This window comes from Vigna unguiculata, chromosome 8 (genome assembly GCF_037176805.1).
Source record: "Vigna unguiculata cultivar grain cowpea cultivar isolate G323 ecotype 2 chromosome 8, ASM3717680v1, whole genome shotgun sequence".
Lineage (NCBI taxonomy): Eukaryota > Viridiplantae > Streptophyta > Magnoliopsida > Fabales > Fabaceae > Vigna > Vigna unguiculata.
Genome location: NC_140799.1, coordinates 27695624 through 27709722, shown reverse-complemented (window position 1 = coordinate 27709722; position 14099 = coordinate 27695624). Strand labels below are relative to the sequence as shown.

The window sequence follows — 14099 nt, the reverse complement described above, 5'->3', positions numbered from 1 at the left end:
GTGAGACCTCAATGTGCCCACTATTACAATCTCGCCCAGGCGAGACCTGACAGCTTGAGCGAGGGGTTTCTCTCACCTGAGCGAGGGCTCTTTCGTTTGAGCGAGATTGATGGTGTTGATCGGATAAGTATATGCTTTCAAATGTTTGGCTGGTGTGCTACTTTACAAAGTGATGTAAGATGCCTTGTATGTATTATATATATGGTGTAATGGGAATGAAATGGATGAGTTTGGTATGATCTTAGTACGAAACATGAATGGATGGTTGGTTATATATATTGGCATGAGATTGGTATGCATGATAATATTACGTTGGTTGGTGAGACATGATTTTGGTATGGTCAAGACGTAATTCCACGAAGGTTTCGTGGTGGTGCCTCATGGTCAGGACGCAATTCCATGAATCTCTAGTAAGATCTCCCTCATTGGTCAGGACGTAATTCCACGATGGTTGCGTCGTGGTGCGTCATGGTCAGGACGTAATTCCATGACCCTGTTAGTGGGAGCTCATGGTGGTGCCTCGTGCTTAGGACGTAATTCCACGGAGTTCGTAGTGGTGCCTCATTATATAATTTAGTAAGGATTCAAGTAAGGATTGCATCTTGACACTCTAAAGAGTCAGTTAGTCTCACGTAGAGCATACAAACTCAAGTAGTGAGAGTAGTAGGAGGCCCTAGTCTTTGGCAGGATAATGGCCTTAGATGTTTGAAGGCTAACCTTGTGAGTGGTAGGGTGAAACCCATTGGTAATTGGCTTTGTAGAGTAGTAGAAGCCGCCACAAGTTCAAGCATCCAGTGAATCTGACTAATTATATGTATCTGGATAATCATGTCTTGAGTCTTAGTGTATTGTTTGTCGGTTATTATATGCTTGGTGGATTTATGTAAGCTTGACTTTTAAATTATATGTTCAATTGCATGCTAAAAATCTTTTTACTCTAGCTTACCATTTTTGCTTGTTTGTATGTTCTGTGTGTGGTTTTCTCCTTTTGCGATGATCATCAATTTATTGATGTGAGCATATGCGAGAACTTCTCGTGATCATCAGGGTGATGGAGATTTCACTGCTTAGCTCGTATTGGTTCGGGTCCCGCCTTTTTGAGTTTTCATTTAGGGTTGTAGCCCATGTATTACTTACTCTTTGAGCATACTTTTGGATACTATTAAACTTATTTTTCGTCTTGTTAATGGCATCGTGGTATGCCTTGTTTTCTTTTCATGTATTTTTTTTAGTAGTATTTTATTTATTTATTATTTACAAAGTTACAAAGCACATTATTATACTCATACATTTTCTAATCTTTAAATAATTTAAAAATATATTTATTTATTGTGTTAAATGAAAAGAAAAATAGTAAAGAAAAAAATACAGCTATTTTATTAAAATTAAAAAGATTTATTGTATTTTTTAATTAAGAAGACTAATTAAAAACAATTAATGCTTAATATTTACATTAAAACGATAGAAAAAAGTTCTCTGAAATAAATTCAAATAATTACATTAAAAGGAGTTTCATGTCCGTTTCTCTTTTAACAATGTCATAAATTAAAATATGTTTATGTCACAAGTAAAATAATTTTTTAACAATTTAAATTTTGAAAAATTTCTTTTACAAAATGAAATTGTATTTTTTAGTAACTATTTTTCTTTTATTTTCTTATTTTTTTAATATTTCAAAATTATTTATAAAATATTATCTTATATTATAAGAAAAAGTTATCAAAATATTATTATTTTAATATATTAAGAGAGTAAAGAATGAGAAGTTAGAAATGCAAATACATCGAACTAGGGCTTAGAAAAATAAGTTCCACCCGTTCAAGCCCAATCTACACGAATGGAAAAATTTGTCTACGGATTGTATTAAACGAATTCGGATTATTTGGATAAAATTGTTTGAGTTAATGTGGGTTTAAATGGTCAAGTACAAAATGTCATTTGAAAATTTATAGATACTCTCTCTCGAACTCTCCCGAACTCTAACCCTCTCGAACTCATTACCAGAACTATTGTGTCAAATGCAGGCATTCACCGAAGCTCCACCGCATAACCCAAACAAAAAATACAACTTTTCTAGAGCAGATCCACCATGAACGGTCACGTAAACACAACGTTCACCAGGAGCCGCCGTGAGTGTAGATCTAAAAACTAAACTTTGCCAGAAACCGTGAGTCGTCACGAGCCAGTGCAACTCCAAAAGCAATCACCTATTTTGTTTTTGCCAAATTTCCTCTTTTTTTTTTTTTTAAATTCAGTCGTTTTTTTTTATTAATTGATTTAAGCTAATGAATCCACTCAAATGAAGCTACATATATAAAATTGTATTCATACCCGACATATTACTCCATTGGAATGAATTTTAAAATATAAAATATGGATTACGTTGGATTGAACATGTTAGACCCGAATCCGATGTGATTGCTCCTCAACCCTACATCGAACCATAAATTATAGGCTTTCTTGCATTCATATACATTATGCATGTAGCCACGGTATACAAGATGCGGATAATTTTATTTTAGACCTACAAACAAGACCAAACATTCTATGTACCAATACTAATTATTCATTGGAAGATTATCTTGGCTAACTTGTCCTTTAACAATAAACCTTCGCCAATACCAGTGTTTGCTCCAAATTGCATGCATTGAATCCAAAGGAATTCCCTTGGTCTCGGGCAAGAACAGTATGACAAAGATGGTGATGACTGCAATCCAACTCGCGTAGAAGAGGAAAGCCCCAAACTTAAAGTGGCAAAGCATTGTCAAGAAAGTCTGAGACAGAACAAACACGGTGAAGAATTGTACCGCAACGGCTATGCTTTGTCCAGTGGATCTTATCTTTAAGGGAAAAATCTCACTCGGAATTAGCCAGCAAAGAGGACCCCAGGACCAACCAAAACCTGCAGCGTAGAAGCAAAACAACACTAGTACCAGTATGGTGTTGTCCTTTGAAATGTTCTGTGTACCTTGAACACCACTCGTCACTGCCAGCTCAATAGCCACCGCAAGCTTCACAATTATCAAAACAATTTACTACAGACTCGGTCACAAACAAAACCATAGAGTTGTTATCATCTAATATGCATTAAAGCTTGATTAAAGAATGGAATGACGTACCATGCAGAGAAACATTTGAAGGCCACCGGCTATGAACAAGAATCTTCTGCCAAAGCGATCGACAACCGCAGTTGAGACGAGGATGGAAGAGAGGTTGACGAGTCCGAGTATAACGGCGGAAAGCAACGCAGAGTTATTGCCTAAGCCCACAGACTGAAAGAGGTTAGGAGCATAGAAGGCTACAATGTTGATCCCTGTAAGCTGCTGAGAAAGTGGAATAGCGAACGCCATCACCAACTGAGGCCGATACTGTTCCTCAAAAATGGTCCTAACGCTTTCCTTTTCAATGGCTTTGGAAACCTGCGACGATTTAATGAGTTGTTGGAGTTCGGGTTCCACGTCGACGGCGGGGCCCCGAACTCTGCGAAGGGCATTTCGGGCTTCATCTATGTGCTCGCGTTCTACTAGGCTGCTGGGAGTGTCCGGGATTAGCAAGGCACCGATTGTCATGATGATTGCGGGGACCGTGGCGAGGCCCAGTGACACGCGCCACCCCCATGGAACCCTCGCCGTACCGTAGTTGATTAAGCACGCCGCCACCACGCCGATTCCGATGAAGAACTGGAAGGCCGTGTTGAACGCGCCTCGCCATTTGGGTGGAGCGATTTCCGACAAGTACACTGGCGTTGCCTTTAATTTGTGAATTGAAACATTGCAGGGATGATAAATTAGAAAATCTTAAATAATTACCATTAATTTTTTTATTCAATGTAATTGTTTTAAATTATTCAGAGAGAAGTTTGGTCTTATTGCCACAAATATGTGATCTCATAGCTCATCTAGAATCCTGATCCTGACTTCATTAAGTTATTTCGTAAGTAGAAATCATCAGAAGTTTCATACCCAAATGGTGATAACAGGGAGAACATTGGTACTTCCTTTGACAGAAGAAAAAGAAAAAACAAAGAATAGGGATGTGTTTTATTATGTTGTTGCTTTTACATTTTTCTTTTTAAATAGTTTTAGGAAACTAGTTTCTAGATAATAGAAGTGAGAGAAAAGAATACAAGGTAAGTATGTTCTTAATTTTTAAAAAAACATTGAAAAGAAAAATATTACTTTCGATAATAATTTTATTAGCTTAGTCCTATCAAACGATTTTTTATTTTGAAAGAAAGAGGACAAATTTCAAGTAAAGAAACAAATATGCCCTAATATTTCACTCCTTAGATTTCTCTCGATCCATTCTCAACCTCTAATTGGTTTAATGGTTTAATGGCGGTTTCTTCCTGCACTTTCATAAACCATAAACTCTTAATTTATCTTCTCTTTTTGTTTTGAATTTCAGAATACAGAAATTGAAAATATTTTAGAAAACTTAATTTGAAAAACAAAAATTGTATTCTAAATCGTAGTTTTGATTTCTATTTCGGATTATATATTCTAAAATATATTTAATATTTTACTAACGAAAACATATGTACCGTTGAACTGTGTGTTTGTATTTTTTAATTTTTATAAAAATTTAAGTTAAGATCATTAATAATTACATAATTAATTTTTAAAATAGTTATTAAATGTAAAATTAAAAAATAAAACATATGTAAAAAAAATTAAAATAATTTTTAAAGATAAAATAAAATTTTAAAATAACGATTAAAGATAAATTATTTTATTTTTAAAATAATAATTAATGATAAAACTGGAATAATAAAATGTAAATAAAAAATAATTTTTTTTATATATTATTATAGATATTTTTTTAATAATCCGAAATATTAAAAATATATTTTGAAATGTAAAATTCACCATACAAAATTTATATTTTGGATTATATGTATTTTGAAATGCATTTGTTCTTTTGTATTATGTGTAATGCACAATCTGAAATTGTAGTCCACAATTTATTTCAAAATACAAAATAAAAAATACTTGTAGTCTTCAGTTTACTCCAAAATCAGAATAAAAAAAATAGTTTTCGGATTACATAATCCAAAATGTAATTTTAGGAAAAAGGTGAAGAAAGGAAAGAGAAAGGTGGTGAGTGAGGGAGAGTTTGGTGGAGGAAAGGGGTGTCAATGGAAGTGAAGGAAGAAGATGGGCCCAATGAAGATAGAGGAAAGGAAAGAGGGATGTACCACTGAAGGAAGAAGGAAGATAACAAAAAATGAAGATAAAAATAAATGGATAATTTGACAAATTTATGGAGGCAAAAGGAATATGATTGTTTCTTCCTGCACATCAATAAAATCTATAAATATCATATTATCCTATTAAAATTATAATAAAAAGGTAAGAATTACCTTTATATCAAATTTCACGATCCAAAAAATATGTCCAAATTAGAAACATTTTCTAAAATATATATTTTAAAATATTAAAAAAAAATATTTCGAAATATAATTTTAAAATATATTTATGATTCAAAAATATCTTTCTAATTTATACAATTCAAAACTTATTACGGATATGTTTGAGTAATGATAAAGAGAAAAATACGCAACATTCAAATACATAGAAGAGAAATGGAAAACACAAAGGAAAAAGATAAATATCTAAACTAAACAAGACTAATAAACTATTTAAGTATGTCATAATCTATTTATGTAAGTCATAGATCATTAGAACATCACGCATATATTAGACCATTTAAAAATGACAAGTAATAGACCATTTAGTTATAATATTTTTAAGTTGAAGTCATATCAAAATGTTAAGATTTTAGTTCAATATATTTTAAACTAAAATTGTATCAAATAATACGACTTTAATTCAATTTTGGTAGAAGTCTTATTATTATGGTACCGATGCTCTTGATTAAAATTGTGTTATGTGATTTCAACTTTAAACATATTTTAGACTAAAATTATATTATCTTGACTCATCTTTTTCAAAATAAAATTGTACTACTTGACTCAACTTAATTTTTTTTTTTAAATATGTCCATTTTAATAAACTTTTAAAACAATTGCCTCACGTGTCACTATAATAAACGAATTAATTACATTAGAAGGAAGACGACTTTTATGTTATGGGAATTGAATTGAAGCTAGTGTCGTAACTGTACCAAGTAGCAACTAAAGCTATTAAACTCAAATGTCCTAATTAAACCTTTTATTATAAACGCATAAATGAAGAAGCACCTGATGAAAATTAAAATTACTAAGATATGATTTATAATAAAAATTATACTTACTTGATTAGTGAAACCGACCCCAAAGCCAAGTAAGATTCGACCCAAGATGAGCATGAAAATATTTTGAGCAGCAGCATTGATGGCACCACCGGCAAAAAAGATGCAACCACCGAAGATCATGGTGTTTCTCCGACCCAACGTGGTGGTGACACGACTGGCCAAGAGAGAGGATATTAATCCGGCCAGATGAAGGGAGGACGTAAATAGTGTGAACAATTGATTGTCATACACACAATACACGTTTGTTTCAGCTCTTGCAGACTTTCTCAGTATTGATGGAAAGAATTCTTCAAGAAATGGTTTCATCGTCGTAACACCTCCTGAAATCAGATATCACCATTTTGGTTTCGATTAAATTCTTCATTTCTTCCCAAATCATCACCATAGTTTTAACCTTTTAAAAAGATAATAAAATAAATTTCTTTCAAAAAAAAAAATAGTTTATAAATATATTTAAATAATCTACACTATATTAAAAAACACAAATGCTCTTATTGTAAATTAAACACAGGGTTTGGGCAAACTTAATTGAAATGCAGACTAAACTAACAAAAATGAATCACGTGTCTCACAAAAAGACTTTACTGCAATTTTAAATGGTAGCTGCTGTGGGAACCAGAATTGTATAATTAAAATGTTAATTGGAAGAGTCACATGCAAATTAATGCAATTGGTTGGTTGTAAAGCGAGAATAGTTAGAACTAATTGTGTCTCTTGTCAAACATTATTTTTACTGGGTACTCCTCTCTATTACAGTGCAATAATTGTTTCACCCAAATTAAAGAAACATTTGATTCTTTAACTTTTTATTAACATTAAACCTTTTCCACTCTCTTCAGTTTTTCTTCTTCTCTGTATTAATGAAACTAAATTAAATTGTTATTTATAACTTTTAATGAAAAGAATTATTTTTATAACCGTATTTTTTTAAACTGATTTTACCTTTATCAATATAAACTATTTTATTAGTTATTTAACTATTTATGTTTCACAATTTTTTTTAATTAATTCATTATTTAAAATGAAATAATTTATTTTTTAAAAATATTTATTTTACAATTATTTATTTTGAAAACACATTTTTTATAAATTTAATAACATTTATGATTTTAATAGCAATTACAAAAATTATTTTTATTTCTTTACTAATGTAAAGATAAACACTATCGTGTGTATGATCTTTTGAATATACATGATGTTATATCATTGAGAATGATATTGTAATGATATTAAATTAATATAAAAAATAAATTTATATTTACTAAAAATAAAGTGAAATAAATAAATAAATAAATGATGAAAAAATAAATATTAATGAATAAAGAAAGAAAAAGAAAAAAAATTAATAAAAAAATTATATTTTAAAAGATAAAATTAAAATTAAAAAATATAAAAAAGAATATTCCTGTTTATATATAGTTACGTAATGATATACACATTTATCCACGTTAACTATATGTACTGTTTATTTTTTATTTGTTATCGGTTACTTTTCAGTTAAGAGTTGTATATAACTCTGAAGGTGCCAAAATATCTCTATTTTTGGTTGGTTATAATTCATTTATTTCTCTCTACATTCATTCTGTACGTACATTGATGATCAGAAAAGTTGTAATAAATAACAAATATTTGTTTTCTTTACAAAAATACAAATAAAAATAAGTTGACTGGGTTAGACAGAAAAGAAAAAGAGGGGCAGAGCTGGTCCAATTGATGTGCCATTACCAAACCAAACACCACACTCTTTTCTCATAACAATTCACGACAAGCTCACACTAACAAATGAAAGGACGCAACAACCAGCTTATTCTTATCGAAATGGGGTATTTTGTACACAGAACGGACAGATTAAAAAAATTTATACAATTTGGGTAAGTCGTATTTAACTCACTATTTAATCATTCAAATTGCAGAAATCATTAAGTTCAGAATATTATTTTGAATTTCAATTTTAAAATCAAAAGTGGTGGACTCAACTGTGAGTAAGTGGACTCGATCGTGAGCTGGACGAGTAAGTGGACTTAACTTTGAGCTGGACGCACGATTTTCAATTATTTTTTCTTTTAAATTAAAATTCGTGTTCTCAATGCACGATTAGTGTGTACAGTCTCAAAAATCAAATCGTTCCCAATGATCACGACTTCTGTAGTGGATTTTTATTCAAAAATAATAATACATATTAGGAAAACTCACATGGGGATTTGACATAATTTTTTTTTACTCACTTCAACTTCTTTGCGAAGTTAGATTTTATCCGATTAACTTTTAACCAACAGACAAACATATTTGCAAAAGTTAAATTTTAAAATATTTGGGATAAAAAATTATATAATAAATTGAATTTGTTTTTGATAGTTTTGTAAATAATATGACAGAGGCTTTTTTTCTTTTACAACCACGTGGAATTAATTAGAAATAAAATATCTCATAAAAGTCAAAAGTTAATTATCACAACTATTAAATTTAAAATATGTTATATAACCTATATTATTATATTAATTTTATAACAAACTATATAACTATTTTTTAAACTATATATTATATTGATTTTAAAATAAACTATATAATTATTTACTAAACTAAGAAACAATATGTTGAATTATTTTAAAATTTTTTCGACCCACATACTATAATAAACAATTTCTACCTACATAGTAAAATATTTTAGCATAAAAACATACAAGTAGCCGAGACTTAGTATTTCTTGAAATAAAAAATTGTCATTCCAGCATAATAAGATGTTATCTGTTAAACAAATTCTATTCTAATCTAACGGTTTCTATTACTTAAAGTATGTGCGAGGAAAAACATACAAAATAAAAGTCGTGTCCATGTACCAAGATTTGAAAACAAAAATTCTTAAATTGAAAACGTTAGTTATGAGACGACTTTAGTGCTAAATTAATTAAATTGGTCGTCGTTACCTGAATTCACGACTTTAGTTATCTCACGACTTTAGTTTTAATTATTAAATTACATTCAGAACACGACTTCTATTTAAAATAAAATTCTAAGTCGCTTTACTCAATGACGACTTTAGTGAGTTTCTTTTTGACTTTGAAAATTGAAATTCATAGTCGCTTTCCTAACCTACGATAACTGAGTAATAAAATCGTGAAAGTTAGATACGACTTATCTAAACTGTAACTTTTTTGAACATATCCGTTCTGATAATCTGTGTAAAAAAACGGTACACTGTTTGGGTAAAAACCGGGTTTTATTGTTCGTCATTCCGGTAGAAAAGACGTACGCTTATCACGAAAATAAATTATAATGCGTACACTGTGCTTGATAGATTGTTTAAACAGAGAAAGTAATTGACACACCGGTGAAAAAGATTAGAAATTAATAGTAAAATTGTTTATGAAAGTACCTGTGATTCCGACGTCGTATCCGAAAATTAGGCCACTGGATGCAGCAACGATGCAAGTAATGACAACGGAGGGTGTGATCTTGCCGTCGAAGCTCCTGGCTGAAGATGCATCAACGGAGAACCCTCCGACGGCCATTTTTTGGGTGCCTCTGTTTTTCCTTTCTCCAAGTTATGGCTTTTAAGCACTCTTTAAGACGTTCATCACAAGAACTAGGCAATTAAATGTGGTCTTAAATAGACTGTGGGAGTGTGTGGGGCTTCCTTATACTTTTCCTTTTGCAATTGCCTCTCTCAAGAAAAGGAAATGCACAATGACACGTATTACAACAACACTCACCGGATGATAATATTTACGACTAATATTATTTATACAATCATTTGTGTTATTATTTATTAAAATATTACTGCTTAATTCAAATAATCATTTTTCAATCTTTAAATAGTATTATGATGTTTCCACCTCTAACTCAATTTCCATAAGGTTTTGGTAAAATATTACTCATTAAATGCTTATAGATCCTAAACTTAACTTATAACAGGCTTAAATATGCATTTATCGATGATTCTTCAATCAGTGTTAAGAAAGGAGTTATGGTCATATTTTAGAATGTTATGTTTGTGTATGATATCACAATAGTTATAACTATTGTTACATGTAACTTAAAAAGACAATTTTTGTAACAATCATCCTATATATTAAGAAACTTCTTCTGTATTTAACTGCAATCAACTTTCAATAATGACTTGTATCCTGAGTATCGTTGAAAGTAACTAAGGATAATTATAATAAGGTTTAAATACATTTTTGGTCCTCATCTTCGTAGTGTTTGTTGCGGATGGTCCTCATTTTGACAGAATGTTTAAAATGGTTCTCATTTCTACAAAATGTTTAAAATGGTCCTCTTTTTTGCAATTCATGTTTTATTTGGTCCTTTTTTGTAACGCCGTTTAAATTATTAACGGAGTATTGTACAGGTGGCACGGTTTGTATTAGGGTGTGTTACGTGTACTGTACATATGTCTAATTAACGTTAATTTTTCAATTTAGGGGGAAAGTTGCAATTAGGAAAATTTGTTCATCTTCCTTGAACTCGAATTTGTTCATCTTCCTTGAACTCGAATTATAGAACATATATTAGAAAGTTCATAGAAAAACATAAGTTGACTCAATAACTTGTTTGTATTGGTTACATAAAATTTTCCACTTAGATACAATATAGTGGTTTTAGATGGGTATTAGATAATTCGTGTCTTGACACAAATAACTTGTGGGCAAACGAGCGATTGGGACAATTTAATGCAAAATGAATGTGTCGAAGGCGTAGAAATAAACAACGACAATGAAAATTGACAATGGCAATAGTGGATGAAGCAACAGAGCACTGGCGAAACTTGGATAAAAGGTTCAAGGATGTCAAATTAGATTTTTTAAATTTATTGTATCTAATTATAAGAACTTTAGAAAGTTGTTTTTAATTGTCTTTAATTATTGGGTTCACATGAAATTTCTCAGGTTTAATTCACTTAGATGCATTTTTTTTTATCTCCATAACAACTTTTCTCCTTGAAAAAAGAAAGAATAAATTCTTTTACACTTTATTATAATTTTTCTAATATAAATTTATTACTACTAACCTATTTAGAAAAAGATAAATTTATCACCTTTAAGTGATACACAATGATACACAATAGACAAATTTATCACAAAACATATTGTTTTAAAGAAATTTTTTTAAAAAGAAAACACATTTATTCAAAAGAAAAAATTAATCAGTCCAAACAAAGTGTTTCTTAACTTCTTAAGTCCACTTTGATGCAATTTTATTTAAAAAATAATGTGAGATCGAGAGTGAAAATTAAAATAAAAAGAAAAATGGAAGAAATAAGTGAAGATATATAAGAAAAAAATGAAAAAGAAAAAACTATGCATGAAGTTTTAAAAAAGTTAATATAAATAATATAATAATGTATAAAAATAATTTTAAAATAAATATTAAAAATTAAATAAAAAAAAGGGGAGCCATCCTTAGTCATATGTAAGGTCCGCTACTGCAATAGAGAGACTCTAGAAGGAGAGTTGAATAAAGTCACAAGATTTTTTTTTCTCTCGATCTACTAAATTTTCTAATAGATGAACTTAGAAAGATAATAACATAACAAATTATACTATTGAACCCATAATTATTTAGTTACATCTAGTTATCCTTTAATAAACACATAAAAAGTTACACTAATCAAAACTTGATTCTAATTAAGTAGATCAGTCATTCACAATTATCTTTTCTTAATCTTTCTCCAAGATAAAAATAAAAACTGAGTATTATTTAGTATAGGTACAATAACAAATGATATTGAAGAAAAGTTTATATATAGCAAGAGTTTTCTCAGAAGTGGGAGACTTTCACATAGTAAATAAAGAAGGTTCACTGCACTCATCGCAAAGTAGTTTTAAGAAAATGGTTATATCTTTAAAAAATATATTGTAGGTCTTCATATACATTTTCAAAATATATGATAATTTTTTAGTGATCTTTAAAAATAAAATGTTTATGTGCTCGATAAGGTTGACTAGAGAAATATTGCATAAAAGTCATCCTTAATTTTTGATATAGATCTAAATATGGAAGGTTGTATTTCCTTTTTCTAACCTCAAGTTATAATATGGATTATAAGCAAATATGTATTGTACACAAGACATCAATTAATATGAGAAAAGTAATTCCAGAAATATTAATCCGAATAGTTACAGAAATCAGGGAACACAAACAAAGAAAGATTTCAAGAATGTATTACAAGAAAGAAAGTATAGGACGAGTTAATAACAACGACTCATCACAATGAGGTCAACGTTGACTCATATTGAACTAATCCCAGGTCTCACATCTAGACACGTGTAACCTAAAGCCTCACACCTAGACACATCATATTACAATTTTTCCTAACACTTCTCCACATACACACGTGTGGGCTTTCACGACTTAAAATTCAACCTTTCTCATCTCTCTTAACTATTATATCATTGGCCTCTCATTTGGCTTTCATTATAATAACTTTCTTTCATTCTCTGTCACATTCACGATTATGGAAATCTTCTTCTTATCAAACTTCTTCCACCATTTCCTTTTCTCATATTCTCTTTTATTTTTTCTGTTAGAATATGTGGTTCTCATTCAATTCTTAATACCACACGTTACTTAAGCACTAATTATTAATCATTACTCTACTTAAGTTTTGAACATGGCCTATTTACTGCATAAGTTTTGAAGACTCTTCATATGGCCTGTTTATTGCTTAAGTTTTGAAGACTCTTCATATGACCTATTTACTAGTGCAATTTTTGAAGACTTTTCATATGACTTATTGACTGGTTCAATTTTGAAGCCTATAAATAACATCTCCATGAGTTGAATAAAAATATAGAAAAATATTTAGAGAGACACACTTTTTAATATACACCTGAGTGTATTTTGGTGAGGATTCTTGTTCCCATTCAAGAGCTTTGTACTCTTCTTTTCATAGTGAAACTTTGTTCATTATTGTCCTGTGATTTTTCCTCTTACATTCAAAAGAGGTTTTCCACGTAAATCCTTGTGTGTTATTTCTCTTGCTCTTTTACTTACTTCTCTTTAATTTTCAATTGTCACGATCTTGTGCTTCTGCATGCTACGATACCATAACAAGTGGTATCAAAGCTCTTAGTTGGAAATTCTAAAATGTCTGCAAAATTTGACATTGAGAAGTTTGATGGCAAGATTAGTTTTTCTATTTGGCAAGTCCAAATGAGGGTCGTTCTAACCCAGAGTGGATTAAAGAAGGCTTTAGATGGAATAGAAAATAAGCCAGCTTCTATGACTAATGAGCAGTGGGAGGAGTTGGATGAAAAGGCACTATCATCAATCCAACTCTCTTTATCAAAGGAGGTTCTCTGTGAAGTAGCAAATGAAACAACCACTGCTGAATTATGGCTAAAGTTAGAGTCTTTATACATGACCAAGAGCCTTGCAAACAAGATTCGTCTCAAAGAACGCTTATATACCATTTGAATGGTTGAAGGTACCCTTATTCAATCTCATCTTAACGAGTTTAATTCTATCCTCTTGGATATGGAAAATATTGATATTAAAATTGATGATGAAGATAAAGTTGTTTTGTTGGTTGTCTCACTACCTTCTAGCTACAAACACTTCAAAGAAATTATGTTGTACGGAAATAATGATACCTTATGTAACATCCCTAAAAGATATTACTTAATTAAATATTTAAAGATATAAAAAGAAGCTTGAACGTCACAGCTTTATTAATTCCCGTCGCGGGAATAAAACAAAATTTAATATTCAATGCAACAATCATTCAATAAACAAAATAATTCCAAAGGTTATTATAAGTCCCAAATAAAACTTTAAAGCATAGTAAATCCCTAGCTCTAATTCCCAGCTAGTCCCTATCTCCATCTCGAGTGTTAGCAGCATTA

The 14099-nt window shown here is 30.3% G+C and overlaps 1 protein-coding gene across 1 annotated transcript; it reads right to left on the bottom strand.

The window, feature by feature from the left end:
- Positions 1 to 2353: 2353 nt before the first annotated feature.
- LOC114195306 (sugar transport protein 5-like) lies at positions 2354 to 9867 on the bottom strand. Its single transcript, XM_028085724.2, has 4 exons — positions 9629 to 9867; positions 6256 to 6575; positions 3120 to 3749; positions 2354 to 3011 (listed from the first exon to the last, which is right to left on the bottom strand). The coding sequence occupies exons 1-4, from the start codon at positions 9762 to 9764 to the stop codon at positions 2559 to 2561; spliced, it is 1539 nt and encodes a 512-aa protein (XP_027941525.2). The 5' UTR covers positions 9765 to 9867; the 3' UTR covers positions 2354 to 2558.
- Positions 9868 to 14099: the final 4232 nt, after the last annotated feature.

What these genes read in the sequence shown, in the direction of transcription:
- LOC114195306 (XM_028085724.2), bottom strand. Translation starts at nt 9,764, where the DNA reads ATGGCCGTCGGAGGGTTCTCCGTTGATGCATCTTCAGCCAGGAGCTTC. An exon ending in ATACGACGTCGGAATCACAG is followed by an intron (nt 6,576 to 9,628) that starts GTACTTTCATAA and finishes ATCTGATTTCAG; the next exon opens with GAGGTGTTACGACGATGAAA. An exon ending in GGGTCGGTTTCACTAATCAA is followed by an intron (nt 3,750 to 6,255) that starts GTAAGTATAATT and finishes CACAAATTAAAG; the next exon opens with GCAACGCCAGTGTACTTGTC.